This window comes from Pyrus communis, chromosome 9, assembly GCF_963583255.1.
Source record: "Pyrus communis chromosome 9, drPyrComm1.1, whole genome shotgun sequence".
Classification (NCBI taxonomy): domain Eukaryota; kingdom Viridiplantae; phylum Streptophyta; class Magnoliopsida; order Rosales; family Rosaceae; genus Pyrus; species Pyrus communis.
Window position 1 is genome coordinate 3,522,776 of NC_084811.1, and position 17,027 is coordinate 3,539,802.

General features: G+C 36.4%; 4 protein-coding genes across 4 annotated transcripts; 3 read left to right on the forward strand and 1 right to left on the reverse strand.

Moving 5' to 3' along the window:
- Positions 1 to 2,100: 2,100 nt before the first annotated feature.
- On the reverse strand, positions 2,101 to 4,053 carry LOC137745501 (probable pectinesterase 55). The gene is made up of 5 exons (XM_068485460.1): positions 3,827 to 4,053; positions 3,569 to 3,728; positions 3,038 to 3,268; positions 2,695 to 2,936; positions 2,101 to 2,263 (listed from the first exon to the last, which is right to left on the reverse strand). The coding sequence occupies exons 1-5, from the start codon at positions 4,051 to 4,053 to the stop codon at positions 2,101 to 2,103; spliced, it is 1,023 nt and encodes a 340-aa protein (XP_068341561.1).
- Positions 4,054 to 6,901: 2,848 nt separating this feature from the next.
- On the forward strand, positions 6,902 to 9,546 carry LOC137745502 (putative high mobility group B protein 11). Its single transcript, XM_068485461.1, has 6 exons — positions 6,902 to 7,050; positions 7,371 to 7,446; positions 8,010 to 8,175; positions 8,304 to 8,444; positions 8,632 to 8,855; positions 9,316 to 9,546. Exons 1-6 carry the CDS (start codon positions 6,902 to 6,904, stop codon positions 9,544 to 9,546), a joined length of 987 nt encoding a protein of 328 aa, XP_068341562.1.
- A 1,755-nt stretch (positions 9,547 to 11,301) lies between these two features.
- On the forward strand, positions 11,302 to 13,538 carry LOC137744849 (putative high mobility group B protein 11). The gene is made up of 6 exons (XM_068484657.1): positions 11,302 to 11,447; positions 11,717 to 11,792; positions 12,168 to 12,333; positions 12,466 to 12,606; positions 12,820 to 13,043; positions 13,359 to 13,538. The coding sequence occupies exons 1-6, from the start codon at positions 11,302 to 11,304 to the stop codon at positions 13,536 to 13,538; spliced, it is 933 nt and encodes a 310-aa protein (XP_068340758.1).
- Positions 13,539 to 14,175: 637 nt separating this feature from the next.
- Positions 14,176 to 16,347, forward strand: LOC137744048 (pentatricopeptide repeat-containing protein At5g66520-like). The gene has a single exon (XM_068483909.1). It carries the CDS (start codon positions 14,194 to 14,196, stop codon positions 16,198 to 16,200), a length of 2,007 nt encoding a protein of 668 aa, XP_068340010.1. The 5' UTR covers positions 14,176 to 14,193; the 3' UTR covers positions 16,201 to 16,347.
- The last annotated feature ends 680 nt before the right edge of the window (positions 16,348 to 17,027 follow it).

Genomic DNA, 17,027 nt, shown 5'->3' on the forward strand with positions numbered 1-17,027 from the left:
TAGGGTTGAGGATTGCGGGCCATGAGTGGCTACGTGGACAAATAAATGGACACCTTGTCATTATGGATATCCAATTTTACACGTAAGCATTTGGAATATGAAGCAACTAATAAAAGAAGGGTTTTTTTTTTTTTTGACAAAAAATAAATAGAAGGAGGATTTGCCTTCGAGATTCCTAAGTGTACCTAAAACACGAGTTAGTACATTACATGTCATAATATAAATAAAGAGATACTAAAAAAATTTATTATGTCTCAATTTAGAGGGATGTATTCTATTGAGATTTTAAAGAATTTTAAAGAGTTTATAAATATATGAAGTTTAATAGAGTATCACAGACTGTATGTGTATTTTAGATGAATTCATTCAAATCTTAGAGGATATTTTTTTTTAATTTTTTATTATTGGGTGGGGTGAGGGGTTTGGGGTTGGGGTTGGGGTTGGGTTGAAAGTTTGATTTTCCAAAGCTTAAACAACACTATAAAATCATAAAATCTGGCTTGTGTTTTGTGTACATAGAAAAATCTTTCTCCCCTCAAGAAGTCTAGTTTTATATGTTTTAAGGTTAATATAGAGATGAGTCATCAACTCACTACTTATCACATCATGACTTTTATAACAATGACTAGATATTATGTGTTTTTAAGTTCTCACGATTGAGATTTAAAAAATAGGACAACGACCTACTATTAATGACGTTAATATTGTCCACAACCTGCTTCTTATTATTGGCCTAGCATGTTTTGATTTTTTTTTTAAAAGATATTGGTGCAATTAGGGTTTCATTTTGCACATGAAATGTGGAATAATTTCCCTTGTTTTCACAGGGTTGGGAAGTAGAATTTTTTTTTTTTTCTGTTTTCGATAATGCTAAAAAGTAACAAGGAAATCCCATTTTCTTGGGATATAAAATTTGACATTTTCAATTGTAAATGACTCATTCGAGAAGTCTATCAAAAATTAATCCCATTCCACTTGCATCACTTGCAAGTTGAATAAAAAATCCAAGTGAGTTTGGTATATGAAATAATCCTTCAAGATTCGAAAGGAAAAAGGTTAGGATTTCTAATGTTATTAATTATATTTTGAAAAAAAAATGTTATTAATTATAAAAATTTGATAAATCCTACTCATTAGTGGAAATTGATGTAAAAAGTAAATTCTGATTTGCGAGATATTAATTTACATGAATTATTCATCTATCTTATCTTTTCATTAGTGGAAATTGATGTAAAAAGTAAATTCTGATTTGCAAGATGGTAGGTCGTCCACTCCTTCTGTTCATGCTAAAAAAAATTGGATAAAATTCCATAAACCACATGGAATACAGTACTTGGTACAGAAGAATAAAGTAATGAGACATAAGAAGAATTAATTCATTAACAATTCAAGGGCCTTTAATTTTAAATGTTATTTAGCTAAAAATCAATAACCTTTTTACCGATTAGCCATGTATATATTAATGACCTTTTTCCCTAATCAACGACTTATTTTTATTAATTAGACATATGTTAACGATGAATGCCATGTGGACTGTAGATCATTATACAACATGACTCTTTTATCCTTCTATCTCTCTCCACTTTGGAGGAATGATTGTGAGATCGCTGAGACCCTCTCAAGTCTCAACCATGAGTTCATGCTAAGGAGGGGTTACAAGTTAATTTGCTGGTTTTGCTATCAATTTAGACTATGCAATGCCGTGTATGTTTGACTACTCACAACTAATATTGTATTTTTTTTATATACCGTTTGAAATAATAAATTTCCTTAATTCGACAATAATAAATAAGATTATGTAACGCATAACCTAAATTTACAGATTCTACGTAACAAAAGTTGCAATACAGTTCTGAATCTGTATTGACCTATTTCAAAATATAGAAAATATGAGAAATGAGGTATTAGTTGTCGTGGCTGCTAGCAGTAGTGATGAATTCGATAATTTCGTTTATTTTGAATTTGAGTATCATAAGATATGATTGACCTTGTTATAATTAAAATAAATATTGTTGATACATTGTTAATATTGTAGTTTTTTTATGGATTAATACAAAATCACCCTAATTTTAATTTGCTCGAAGGATTTTATTAAAGTGCTTAATTTGGGTGCTTTTCTAGCCATCCATCTTGGTTTATGAAAGAAGATATATCTGTTAAACTCCTCACTTCCTGAGCCGTTTGGTTCTTCTCCCAGTTGATACGGTGTTCCGTGTTTGCTCCATCTCCTTTGCATTCCACATCTGCAAACTCAATTGTACCCCTGCAGTTCCATATGTCAAAAGTAATTCACTAAATTGTGATTTTATTTTTGGGAAAATTTATTTAATTTTATACAAGTGATATTTTGTTTTATATGAATCTAAATTTCGAGATGAGAGATTCAAACTCGGGTACATAAAGAGGAGCACGTTCACTCTAGCCAAAGTGGCTTAGCCTAGCCTCTAGACAAATCAATATTCTAAACAACCATAATCCACGGATTGGAGAATTCGACCTTAGATATAGATGAGCAACACCAACTAACCTAATTCAGTTCCCACATTCCATAGCTTAGGTTTTTTTTTTGTAGATAGGGTCTAGGGTTTAGAGGCGGCTCATTGACTGGCCAACTAGCCTAACTCGGAGTCCAGTTATATGTAATATTATCATTCAAAAAATCGACTAGGAGATTGAAAAAGGATTACAACTTACTCATGGCCTGCATTCCATGGATTACCCCAACCCTGTGGGGTGATAATATTGTCCATGTCTGTCCGGTAAAACAATACTCTTGAATGAGTCCCATATGCCCTTCCCAGATTCGCAAGGCCACTTCCAGTAATATTGCAATCTTTGAATACAAACCCAGAGGGGTCGTCTGCTCCACCTCGACCATTGGCTGTAATATGGGCAGTGCCCCCTATTACGTCCGTTCGTGAAATTAGTGAGCATTTCTGAAAACAATTATACTGATATTTAAGGTTAATTAACCAAAAGATCATGAGGAAAATAAAGAACGTTAATTAGTTAATGAAAGGATTCAGGTTTTAATCACCTCATAAATTGATTGGCCATGGCCCCAAACGAAGTCTATAAGTCCTTCAATGGTGCAATCATAGAAATAGTGACGACCTTTGGCATCACTCAATGTGTCTTGCAAACTAGAAAAGCTACAGTGGTAAAAACTTGCTTTATCTCCAGATACATCTAGGGCAACTGCCCATGTAGTGGTCTTCCTTTTTCCATTGGCATCATATAGGTCAGCAATAATATTGTCATATGTATTCTGTTAAAGACAATTTTATTTACACAATTATGAACTAATTATAACCAAAATATGTAAGTAATGTTGAAGAGTTACATATCCAAGATAAGCCGAGCCGTACAGTATTGATTTGTAGCTAACTACCCAAGATATTAAATTGATTGCTTGTATAAAGGTGAAGATAAGTATATGAGAGATTTGTCACAACTCCACCCTAAGCCCTCGAGTTTGTAGGGCATAACGGCCCAACTATTGGTTAGCGACCTTTATGTGTGGTACAAATTAAAATATTACAAGTTTAAGCTAGGCTTGATATTTAACCTTGAAGATTATATTCCGTGCCACAAAATTATCTGCAAGTGCTTTAAATGTAGGACTAGTGAGAATACTTCCACCGTCCGCATATTGGATCACAGGTTGGTGATCAGAGTCTCCTTCAATATAGATGTATGGTTTGTCTACTGGGATCTGAACTTTTTCACTACATACATAAAAGTAGCTAGCGGATTAGAGCAATGAATTAATACTACAGATTAGAAACAAAAACTGTACTGAACTTTGAGATGATAGTTTACTTACGTGTAGATACCATAGTTGATGTGAATTGGAGTCCACGCAGTGTTATTTGGTGCTACGGAATCAGTGGCCTGTTGCACCGAGGTAAAATTTCCTAGGCCATTCGGATCAACTATGATGGTACTTATAACATTGTCTTGAAGATTATAGATCCCTGGGACATACCTTGCATCCACTTCACTCAATAAAAAGAAGAGAGCCAATGTTGAAGATATAATTAGAAACTGCATTTTGCTAACAATATTGAGAATATAAGACACTGTTCTTGACAGATGAAGATGGTGAGTTTCATCATCTTATATAGGGTAAAAAAATGTTCGACTGCAATACACTATAAGAATTATATTTGGGTGGCAGATTAGATTCAGGCTACCCAATCTACTGGTGTTTGGAAAAAATGGATTTTAGGTTATTTGAGGTGAAGGAATAAATGTCAACGGTGAGGTGAACAAATGTCAACGATTCATCTACGAAATCTTCAAAAATAATTGGGATTAATATGGTAGGTGCTTAATCCTTTCCTTAATTAATTACGTGCCACATTGTACAAGAACACGGTCTGATTACTTGGTAGTTGGCTAAGTGGTTGCCCTAGTAGTGTCTTGCATGGCATTGATGTAGATTTCACACTTGAACGTTTTTTCTTGATCATTTTTGTTAACTAATTTCTTAGTCCGATTACACTCAAAAGTTCAAATTTGTGATTCCAATAATATTAACATGTGGGAAGACTTAAGATTTAAAGCGTACATTGTCACTGTTTTGTCGATTAATAATATTGCATCATACTAAGTTTTTCTCAACATACATGATAGTGTATTATTGGCTTCAGTGATTTTCAATACTCTAATCAATTAGTGTAATACAAGAAAATTATCCAATCAGATTTTCAATAATATACCATGTTTTAAGTTTTCATTTTAGTCGCCACTAGTACTATAATTTGATAATATTTCTTTTCACCTGTAAGTGAAATGTCTTATATTTAACTCTTGTAGATGGTTCAACTATAATTGTTTTTCCCAGTTAATAGTTCAGCTCACCAAATCTTCAATTAGAAAGAGAAATCACGTTGAACTTACTAAAATCCAGACTATCCAGTTTTCGTTCCAACCCCGGCAGTGGTTGCAGTCGTTCAATTGTGTAGATGGTCATGAGGCTGATGACATGAAATCTTCAATCCCTTTTTTTCTTTGAGAAGAAATCTCAATCCCTTCAATACGGGAACATATAGGATTTCTTGCCAAATATTTTGTTTCATTTTTATAATCGGATTCTTGCCTCTTTTTTAATAGCAGACGTTGTAGAACCACAAGCTCACGAGTGGGACAGAAATACTGTTCGAAGGAAATAGCGTTTGCGCTAGCCTCTACCTTCAATTCATTCAAGTTAGTATCATTTTAATTTTTTGTTACTATAACATAATTGCATTCTGTATTATAAGTATTTTTGAATAATAAAGTATAAGTATTTCGGTTCTGTATTTCTGTTATTTTATTGTTTCTAAATTGTTCTCCAACAATATATATATATATATATATATATATATATATAGACACACACATATATACAGGGTGACATATACATGACTTTTCTGGATTAATTTTTCGGTGAATGTTGGTGTTTTGTTTTGGGTTTACATTATGAATTTGTTATAGATTGCTGGTGCATTCTGGTGATTTTACTCTTATGCATCTTGTTAACCTAATAAAAATTGGATTGGTTAATAGTTACTAATCCTCACACTTTGTGTTAGTTGAAAATTTTCGGTTTTATTTTCGAAGTTCCTTACTTATGCGTCGGTGCCACTGTGCTGAAACTGAAAGGATGTGGTTTTACTGACATACACATGAGCTAGCTGCTCGTTATGTAGTTAAATCTTCTTAGTTTGGATAATCAAAACACAACGTACGAGCATAGGAATTATTTAAGCGTACGGGACTTTTTGGTAACTGGATGAGTATCTTTTGGTTGCGTCCACATTCACTTTTTTATTCATTTCACTCGTGATTAGTGCCTTTTGGGCTCCGTAATAGGAGGTGAATTGTCTGCCTTCTAATTTTCATATTCTTTTCATGATCTCTTATGATGTGTGATCACGGTTAAACCACGTCAACATTTTATATTAACATTTTATAAAAATAATACAACAAAAAGTAATAGAAATATAAAATGTTGACGTGGCTTAATCGTGACCACACAAATAGAAGAACAAGGGTAGAGTATGAAAATGGAAGGGCATACAATCCACCTCTATTGTAACAAGGTACTTGTTGGTAATTGCATGAATTTTTGTTTGTTTTAGATGGAAGACGATGGAAAGCTGCTTTGGTAGCTGTATTACACCGTCTGCGGTCACTCTCCACCCGATGATGAATTTTTAAGTTTGCCCGTTAGTATTTTCGACACATTAAATATCATAGTACAAATAATTAGATATTTAAAAAAATTTAATATTATCAGTTCATATTCTTAATACACTACTTAATTTACAAGTAGTTAGTATTACAAAATTTAATTTACAAGCTTATATTTCTAACACGCTAAAAAAATTTTCGTGCCTAACAATTGAGGCCATTAATTTACATGTATGAACCATATAAAAATATTATTAAATATTTAATCGTACACGATGTAACTAGTGTTCTTGTTACAGATAATATTTTTTTTTCACTCTGAGAGTTGTGGCTCATAATTGAGGTACACATAATTAAATGGAAGAGAAATGTTAAGAAATTTTTTTCAAAGTGAAACTTTTTAACTACTTCACAGTATAATGTTAATTTTTATATTAATATTATAAAATATAATGTAAAAAATATGAAGTGGTAGCATTTTTAAGTGAATATTCTTAGCATAAGTGAAACAAAGGTTAGTTTGAGATAGAAAAGGCTTTGGTAACCACAGTAGTAGTGGGAGGATACGTGTAAACACACAAGTTAATCCATTTTGCAGCAACATGCGCATAATCTGCATGTCTATATGTCGACATCTGGCTTCTCTTTTCGGGATTACAAATGTAGAAGTGGAGTGGAGTGAAGCCATTCAAGTAAAACTCTCTCTCCTCTTTCTCTAAACATGGAAACTACTGAGAGCAAGAAACAAAACATGAATTCCAATGTGACAGTTTCTGAGTCTGATGGGAAGAGTTTGCTGGAGAACTCGGAGATTGAGAGCTTCTATCAGAGACTTATTAAGCTGCATAATTCATCTGGGATCAACCTTGTGTGAGTTTTGCTAATTTTTGAATTTTTGATACTTTTGTTCTTTTAGGTTTTTTTTTTCTCTGTTTTTCTTATATTATTTGCTCAGGTGGGTTCAAGCAAGGATTTTTATGATGGGTTTTGTTCGCACACACACAAACACATATATGTATATGTATGTATATAATATATGTATACATGCATGCATGCAATGTTTGGTATTTGAGAAACTTATGTGATTGGAATGGTAAATGCCGGTACAGATATTTTAACCTGTTCCCAGTTGGCGATCTCTGATTGGTGTGTTTGTATATGAAAATCGGTGTCTTTCTTGCATTGTGCAGTTTTGATCTCAGACAATCAATGCTGGACTTGCATTTGTGTTACAAAGAAGTTACTGCAAGAGGAGGGTTTATTCAGGTAGTTTGTTACCAATCGTTGATGATTCTTTCTTGTTTATGTAGTCAAAACGAAAAAGAAAGTCGATTAGACGATTACCATGTTAATCATTTTGTTAGTTGTATCGTTCGAGTTTTATCGATGTTCCAAATGGACTAATAATTAATTAGAAACTTTAACGAAGCTTCTGGTACTGTTCATCTTAACGAAAAACCAAATTTTTACACTAAAAAGTCAATCCTGATACTATTCACTTTGCCTTTATTGTGTCCTTATTGTTAAAACTCAAAGTTTTCACGCCATTTTCATTAGTTTTCTTTAATTAATTTGTTTACTTTGGTTGTGTTGATTGAGTCATGGAATGATAAATTTTCTGAAGTTCTGAACTTACACAATCGGGATTATCTAGTTTGAAATTAGAATGTCATGGTGGTTTAGGAGTGATTGTTGAAGTGCTTAACAGCGCATTTGCAGTTACAAAATCATTTATTAGATGAAGCGGTTTTCAACTTTTCACCTTAAAATTTGAAGGGATGAAGTTTCAGGACCAGATATTAATTAGACATATAACGGTTACTTTCCAGGTTACCGCTGATGAGAGATGGGGCGAAGTTGCACTCGCCTTAAAATTGGATGGGGACAATCTGCAGGATCCTCAACCTCTCTTAAACCTTTATGTACACATTCTCTACCAGTATGAAAAACTTTACTACTACAGGGAACCTCATGTGAAAGCTGCTTTTACTCTAGGTAGAGTACTCCGAAAGCTAGCCAATCGTTCTCGAGCCTGTTTTTATATCAGACAAGACCAAGAGAAATGCATGTTTTCTATATGTTTTTGTTACCTTTATTTTTCTGATTAGGATGATATGTCACAGGTCATGCTTTTTATAATATTGGGGATGTCTCAGCAATTGAAAGGAAGTGTACGGAGAATTCATCCCAGATGTTACCGAATTTTGAAAATACTCTTGTGGAGAAGAAGGTGGCGAAAGAGAATTGGCAACCAACATTGATAGGTATGTCGCCGTTGCTTACTTGGTTGATTGAATTCAGCAAACTGAAACCTTACATGTTTCAGTTGTACATTTAGTGGTTATCAAAACTTCTGAAGGAACAGAGGAGGTCTTGGGGCTGATTGTTTTCTTTGTGATACAAAAATTGTGAATCAGAAAGCTAAAACATTACATGTTGGAATTTGATTAGGTTCTACATCTGCAGAACAGAAGCGGTTCCCCCAGCTGCACTCACAAAAGAAAGAGATGAAAAGACGTCGTGGTTTTCCACGAGGGACACAAAGTGCTTATACTATCTTCCTCAGGAAAGAATGTGAGCGGTTGAAAAATTCTGCTTCAGAGCAACTTAAGGGTCAAAGGATCTTAGACTTGGCCGTCAAGGCATGGAGGTGCCTCTCTGAGAGTGAGAAACAGGTAGAATTACTCAACTTATACTTAGTCTCCGTTAATGTTTAGCCATTTTGTTGCATTCGTTTTCATTTGCTTTGTGGTATGGTATTTTAAATCAATCAACCCCATTCCCTTAAAGCTTTCAAACTGTGAAATCAGTATCTTTTACGCTCTTGGTATGTTTGGATCCAATATAATTGGAAAGTTTATTTGCTTAAACCGAGTCTGGAAGCATAGTTAACAAGAACTTATGCATTTGATTCACAAATTTTTATATTAAACTAATCCTCTCATACGACGGATAGTATTGAAGTTGTAAAAACAATTTTTTCCTAATACCGTGCTTAAAGGACGATCAGTAATTTATCAAGTGACAATGTTAAGCGGCATGACATAGAAAATACAGGCTGATTATTCCTCTTTCTTTCTGCAACTAACATCCTTCCTCTGAATGTCGGTATGTATTTATTTGTTTTCCTTGCAGCCATATATTGAGGCAAGTAAGAGGGTTAATGAAAAAAGAGCGGCTCAAGAAATGATGGCTGATGAGGAAAACCATGGCATGCAAAATGCAGAAAGAGGGAAGAAGCCTTCACAATCACACAACGGGAACTGCCGCGCGGCATTGCAATCTGATACGGAAAAATCCTGTGTTCAAAATCAAGCAGTGAATTTTCAAGAAAGTCTCCTAGAAGGGATCTACTGGAGTAAGTAATGTCGTTCACCCAAGGACTCAAGAATTTCAGGGGGGGTTGTTTTTGAAATCGGAAACTCTTTATATTCCGGGAAAGGTGGATCTTGAACATTTCATAGATATGTTACAATCTTGTCGATCTTTTGTATATTTTGTAAATGCGTTCCCTCTGGATGGAAATGTGTGGTAAGTCTAGCCCTTATATTTTTGGTGGTGAGCCGGCTGCAAACGCCTAACGGGGTTCGAAAATGTATCCTCAGACCCTTCCCTTAGTGTAAAGAAAGGTATTTTGCTATATCATCTTTTGTTTCACGCTACTTTTCTTGCGTTGTATTTCTAAACAATCTTTCACCGAAGAGAAGCTGCTTCTTAGAGGCATGGAGAATGATCGACAGTTGATAAACGTTTCAAAGGACAAAGTTGGTTTCGGTACAGAGAAAATGCACCGCGTAATGAACCGATGAATGCAAGAGAAAGAGAGCTTACCCTTGAATTTTGAAACTTTGGTTACCGGTTAGGTCATTGTATCCTAGTGCGCAAACACCTCCAGAATTAGCAGCATGTATGCAAGGGCAACTTTTTGTTTCAAATGTCCTACTATTTCGAAATAATTAAAAAAAAAAAATTTCTGGGAAATAGTAGTACAAAACAGAACGTTGGTCATATATGAACGTGTTCTTACCGATAAGAACATGTTCATTAGTAGAGCTAAAAAATTTACCCATGTTCCTACCGGTAAAAACACGTTCATTATTTGAGCTGAATATTTACACACGTTCTTACCGGTATTAACTTTTGTAAATTTTTAGCTCAATTAGTGACCTTCATATATAATTGCTTACTATGTTATAGTAATTTCCAAAAAATAATTTAAGGATATGGGGTCTACTCTTACCTAGATCTTTTTTTTAACATGCATTTTGCCAACACTTTGTTTACTATTTCGGAATAATTTAGAAGCGAGGCTAGTGTTGGGGCTAACAACGATGTTTTGGCGTGCCACGATGCGAGAGTTAGTGTGTCAAAGTGTTAGAAAAATGCATAGCATGACACTCTAACCCTCGCATCGTGAAACGTCAAAACATCGTTGTTGGCCCCAACATGACAAACGTCGCGAATTGTCGGTAGAATGCATGTCATGACATGCCATGCATTCTATTGACAATTCGCGAGGTTTGTTATGGCGTGCCATGATGTGAGAGTTAAGTGTGTCAAGATAAGTCATGGCTTGTCAAGACATGTGACATGTCATTGCATGCCAACAACAATGTTTTGGCGTGCTACGATGCGAAGGTTAACGTGTCAAAGTGTTAGAAAATGCATAGTATGACATGCTAATCCTTACATCGTGGCATGCTAAAATATTACTGTTGACCCCCACATGACAAGCATCGCAAATTAAAGCTAAATGAAATTCGATTTTCAGACAAAAAACATTCTAGTCTGCACGATAATTTTGCCTATCACAATCGGGCTTCAGTGTTGACGAGAAATTCTCTTATATCATCAATTTATAACATGTTTATTGTTTATTAAATGAATAGTGCACTTTTTAAACAAGTTTGTAAGCATTTAATATATGATGATAATACTCAAAACAAATCTCGTTTATCAGCATACCCACAAGTTAATTAATCCATTTTACATCCACATGCGCATAATCTGCATGTCTGTATGTAGACATCTGGCTTTAGTTTTGGGGATGACAAATGTTGAAGGGGAGCAGAGTGAAGTCAATGAAGTGAAAGTTCTCTCTCTCTCTCTCTCTGTGCAAACATGAAGACTGAGAGCGAGACACAGAACATGGATTCCAATGTGACAATTACTGAGGCTGATGGTAAGAGCTTGCTGGAGAACTCTGAAAGTGAAAGCTTCTATCAGAGACTCAACAAGTTGCATAACTCATCTGGGCTGAACCTCCTGTGAGTTTTCTCTGATTTGGAGGCTTTTTGGCTTCTGGGGTTTCATTGTTTCTCTGTTTTTCTCCCTCTTTGATTTCGAAATGTGTCAGAAAACAATGATTCTTGTGATGGGTTTTGTTCATATCATATAGGCTTTGTTTGGTTTTGATAAACTTGTGGGAAAGGTAAAAAAAAAAGAAGCAAAGTGGAACCTTGTAATTCAAAAATCAGAAGTTGCATGTAGGATATATAGGCAGCTTATATGTATATATCTTTCTTGCTATGTGCAGTTTTGATCTCAGACAATCAACATTGGACTTGCATCTGTTTTACAAAGAAGTTACTGCAAGAGGAGGGTTTATTCAGGTTTGTAATCACATTTTCTGCATCTAAGTTTATTCTTTAGTGAAAGAGTCCATGACCATGTAAATAATTTTGTTACTTGTATCGTTCGAGTTCGGGACTAATAATTTGGTTACTTTGATTGTGTTGATTTTGAGTCATGGTATATTGTTTATCTGAAGTTGTGAACTTACACAGTTGGGATTGATCCGGTTTGAAATTAGAATCTCTTGGTGGTTTAGAAGAGAACATGAACTGTTGAAGTGCTTAACATTGCGTTCCCATGCAGTTACGGAATCATTTATTAGATGAAGGGGTTTTCAACATTTCACTCTAACTTTGGAAGGAATGAAGTTATGGGACTAGAAATCAATTAGATTTATAATGACTGCTTTCCAGGTTACCACTGATGAGAGATGGGGCGAAGTTGCACTCGCCTTAAAATTGGACGGGGATAATCTGCAGGAACCTCAACCTCTGTTGAAGCTTTACGCGCTCTTTCTTTACCAGTATGAGCAACTTTACTACTACAGGGAATCCCATGCGAAAGCTGCTTCTACTCTAGGTAGAGAAGCTACTCTGAAAGCTAGCCGAACCTTCTAGACTGCAAATTTATATTAAACAACTCTAGAGAAATGCATGTTTAGAATATGTTTTTAGTATGCCTTTATTTTTCTTATTGGATAAACAATTTCAGGTCATGGTTTTTATAGTATTGGGGATAGCTCAGCAAGGGAAGGGCAGTGCAGTGATAATTCATGTCAGATGTTACCGAATCTTGAAAATGCTCTTGCAGAGAAGAAGATGCCCAAAAAGGACTTTCAACCAACACTGATAGGTATGTCGCCGTTGCTTGCTTGGTAGATTAAATTCAGCAAACTAAAACATTAGATGTTGGAATTGTACATCTAGTAGTTGCCAAACTTATGAAGGAACCGTGTAGGTCATGGTGTTAATTGCTTTTGTTTATGATATAACAAGAATGTAAATATAGGCTATTTCGTGATTCATTCAACTTACTCAGAGCCCCTTGTTTTGCAAATTCGATTAGGTTCAACATCTTCAGAACAGAAACAATTCCCCCAGCTAAGTTCAAAGAGAAAAGAGATGAAAAAGCGTTGTGGCGCTCCTCGAGGGGCACAAAGTGGTTATCATATCTACCTCAGGAAAGAATGCGAAAGGCTGAAAAGTACTGATGCAGGTAAACTGAAGGGTCAAAATTTCCGAGCCATGGCAGACAATGCATGGAGATCCTTCTCTGAGACTGAGAAACTGGTAGAATAACTCAACTTCTACACGGTCCATGCTTAATTTAGTTAATTATTGAAGCTTTCAAACTATGCAGTCAGTATCTATAACGATAGGTTCATGAATCTCAAATTTTTGCATTAAACTACTTCCACACATGACATAGAGCGTTGAAATTCAAACACACCATTTCCGATTAGCGGACAATCAAGAATTTACCAAGCATTGGGAATTTTAAGTGGCATGAATTTTAGAAATACAAGTTGATTGTTGATAAGTCTTTCTTAAAGCGATGTCTACCCTCTGAATGTTTATACGCTCGTTTATTTGTTTTCCATGCAGCCATACATTGAGGCAAGTAAGAAGGTTAACGGAAAACGACTGGCTCAACAAGTGACTGCTGATGAGGAAAACCAGGGCATGCAAAATGCAGAGAGCGAGAAAAAGCCTTCACTCAATGGGGACTGCCACTTAACTAACCAGAAGATAATGTGGTTCACTAAGCAAATGAAGGAAGTCTAGAGTTTCCGTTGGGGGTTGCCCTTGAAGTCGAAGAGGCTTTATATTCCGGTGAAAGGTGGATGCTGTATGTCATCACCAATTACAACTTGTAGGTCTTGTTTTGTTTATTTTGTACATATGATCCCCTGATGGAAATGTCGCAGTTTTTATATTTTTGGTGGTGAGGCAGCTTCAAACGGGGTCGAAAATGTATCCTCAGACCCTTCCTTTGGTGTAAAGAAACTTCTTAACAATCTCTGACTTGAATAGATTACGTTTAATTTAGGACATCGAAATTTTAGTACAATTAATTGTCACACTATTTATATAAACGGAGAGACGACCGGTTTCCTACTAACTGTAGTAATTTAGTTAACCACAATCACCATAACAGAACAGGGAAGAACTACCTCTCTTCTGCAAAGGTAAACACATTTCTCTTTTTGTTTTTTCCACGTTTCAAATTTTTTTTAATTTCTTGCATACAAACCCTAGCAAATTCCGAAGAGATTTGGAAAGTCCGTAATCTTTGTCACCTGTAATAATACGACATGTCGTATCTTCAAAAAAGAAAGGATACAAAACGACACGACATTATCTGCAGCCTGACTTTACATTCTGCAATCCGCACCTATTAGCCAAAATACTGGATAGCACAGCCTATGAGAGCAAAAAGATGAGCACATCCACCACCACAAATCTTCCTCACAACATCAAACCAAATGAATCCTCAGAAGATATCAAATCTCCCACCCCCAAGCTCTCCCAGAAAACAATCTTACACATCGTAAACACGAAATGCGCAACTTCGCTGCAACATCTCAAGCAAGCTCATGGCGTTGCCCTGAGGTCTGGCCACTTCCAAGACCATTACGTGGCCGGGGCTATCGTGAAATGCTACGCAAGCAACAACTTCGGGCTTGCGTTGAATGTCTTCGATTGCGTGTGGAGACCGAATGTGTTTGTGTGGAATATTGTGATCAAAGGGTGCCTAGAGCACAATGAGGCATTCAGTTGTGTGTCATATTATTGTAAGATGATGGATATGAATGCCAGGCCTAATAAGTTCACGTATTCCATGTTGTTCAAAGCCTGTTCGTTGGCTCAAGCGGTGGAGGAAGGCCTGCAAATTCACGCGCATGTTGTTAAAAATCAGTTTGGTGAAGATGGGCACATAAGGAGCGCTGGGATTCAAATGTACGCGTCTTTTGGGCTCGTGGAGGAGGCAAGGATAATGTTCGATGAGGGTGGGGAAGCGAACGATGTTGTTTGTTGGAACGCGATGATTGATGGTTACATGAAATGTGGAGATGTAGAGGTAGCTAAAGCATTGTTTTATAAGCATATGGCGAGTAAAAATATCGGTTCTTGGAATGCAATGGTGAGCGGTCTTGCTAGGTGTGGCAGGATTAAAGAGGCGAGGGAGTTGTTTGACGGCATGAGCGAAAGGGACGAGATATCTTGGAGTGCTATGATTGATGGCTATATTCAAGGAGGGTTTCACAAGGAGGCCTTGGAAATTTTCAATGAGATGCAAAAGGAGAATCTAATTAGTCCAAAAAAATTCGTGTTGTCAAGTGTGCTAGCTGCTTGTGCTAATGTGGGAGCGCTTGATCAAGGAAAATGGATTCATGCTTACATCAAGAAGAACAATATTCAGTTGGATGCGGTTCTTGGGACTGCTTTGCTTGACATGTACGCAAAATGCGGGCGGATTGACATGGCGTGGGAGGTGTTTGAAAATGTCAAACAGAAAGAGATTTCGACATGGAATGCCATGATTGGAGCGCTTGCTATGCATGGCCGAGCAGAGGATGCAGTTGAACTTTTTGCCAAGATGCAGATGCGTAAGTTGGAACCAAATGGAATTACATTTTTGAATGCCTTAAATGCTTGTGCTCATTCAGGTTCTGTCGAGAAAGGTCTTGAAATTTTCAGTTCTATGAAGAGATTTTATGGCATTCAGCCTGAGGTGGAGCACTACGGGTGTGTGGTTGATATGTTTGGAAGGGCAGGGAAATTGGAAGAGGCAGAGCAGCTCATAAACTTGATGCCAATCGAACCCAATGCGGCAGTTTGGGGGGCGTTATTAGGCGCTTGCAGGATACATGGAAATGTCGAAATGGGAGAGAGAGTCGGAAAGATTTTGCTCGAATTGGAGCCTCAAAACAGCGGTCGCTACACATTGTTATCAAACATTTACGCGAAGGCAGGCAGGTTTGATGATGCTGCAAAGGTAAGAACTTTGATGAAGGAGAGAGGGGTGAAGACAAGTCCAGGGATTAGCATGGTCGACATTGGTGGCATTGTTCATGAATTCAAAGTGGGAGACGGATCACACCCGAATACTAAGGAGGTCTATTCGATGCTGGAGAGGATCATAGAGAAGCTGCAGACGGAGGGCTATTCGCTGAATAGCTCACAAGTCTTGTTTGACATTGCAGAGGAGGAGAAGGAAAGTGCATTGCAGTACCACAGTGAAAAGCTTGCCATTGCTTTCGGAGTCCTCAACACAAAACCCGGAACAGCCATTCGCGTCACGAAGAACTTGAGGATCTGTGAGGATTGCCATTCTGCAGTAAAGATCTTCTCGAAAGTATACGAAAGGGATGTGATCGTTAGGGACCGGATGCGGTATCATCATTTTAGAAATGGAAGGTGTTCATGTAAGGATTTTTGGTAACTGAGGTCTTAAGGCTCATGATCGAAGCAAATGTATGTAATGCACAAGAGATTAAAGATCGATTGAAGCGTTTTCCTTTGCTGATTTCGATGAACTTTTCAACTCAAAATTTCGATTCCCTTCCCATCCTTTACCTTGTTGGTTTGCTACCCGAAAGTAGAGAGTGGGGTGGTCTACTAACCCGAGTAGTATAGGGCGTGCTTAGTAGTACCTCACTCTCCGTAAATGGTGATTTGTGAACAGATTCAAATACCTTTATCCACTTGACTCAGGTTTCACCACAACTTAGTTATAAGCCTATGCTACTGGGTTTGGTTTGTTGAATAAGAAGAGTATCCAAGATAACTCTAATGATCCCAAGAAGAAGAAAATAGAGCACACACTTAAAGAAAGCTCACAAAACAAACTAATTAGCAAAGCTTTTCTTCTTTAGCTCTAGGCTTTGTTTTTCTTTGAATGATTTACAATGCTTGAGAACTTAGGTATTTATAGCAAACCAAATGATTAAACTAAGATTATTTATTACCACACAAAACACATTAATTGCACCTAATAATTTTTATTCAACCATACCTAACATTGACTAACTTTCCTTGCCTAACTTTGACATTGATTTTCAACACTCCCCCTCAATGTCAGCTCTCATTCTTTGCACTGTGCTGAGCAGACAGCGAAAATTTTCGAGCTTGCCTGTACTTAAACTTTTTGTGAACAAGTCCGCAACTTGATCATTCGTCTTGACTTGTCTCATCTCAATCTCTTCTTGTAGAACTTTTTCTCTGATAAAGTGGTAGTGCACTTCCACATGTTTAGTTCTTGCATGAAAG

Excerpts from the sequence above, each read along its gene's own strand:
- LOC137745501 (XM_068485460.1), bottom strand. The coding sequence starts at position 4,053 with ATGCAGTTTCTAATTATATCTTCAACATTGGCTCTCTTCTTTTTATTG. Across the intron at positions 2,937-3,037 it reads ATGGCCAATCAATTTATGAG|AAATGCTCACTAATTTCACG; the intron begins GTGATTAAAACC and ends AATTGTTTTCAG. Across the intron at positions 2,264-2,694 it reads CCATGGAATGCAGGCCATGA|GGGTACAATTGAGTTTGCAG; the intron begins GTAAGTTGTAAT and ends ATGGAACTGCAG.
- LOC137744849 (XM_068484657.1), top strand. The coding sequence starts at position 11,302 with ATGAAGACTGAGAGCGAGACACAGAACATGGATTCCAATGTGACAATT. Across the intron at positions 12,607-12,819 it reads CTTTCAACCAACACTGATAG|GTTCAACATCTTCAGAACAG; the intron begins GTATGTCGCCGT and ends AAATTCGATTAG. Across the intron at positions 13,044-13,358 it reads TCTCTGAGACTGAGAAACTG|CCATACATTGAGGCAAGTAA; the intron begins GTAGAATAACTC and ends TTTTCCATGCAG.
- LOC137745502 (XM_068485461.1), top strand. The coding sequence starts at position 6,902 with ATGGAAACTACTGAGAGCAAGAAACAAAACATGAATTCCAATGTGACA. Across the intron at positions 7,051-7,370 it reads TCATCTGGGATCAACCTTGT|TTTTGATCTCAGACAATCAA; the intron begins GTGAGTTTTGCT and ends TGCATTGTGCAG. Across the intron at positions 8,445-8,631 it reads TTGGCAACCAACATTGATAG|GTTCTACATCTGCAGAACAG; the intron begins GTATGTCGCCGT and ends GAATTTGATTAG.
- LOC137744048 (XM_068483909.1), top strand. The coding sequence starts at position 14,194 with ATGAGCACATCCACCACCACAAATCTTCCTCACAACATCAAACCAAAT.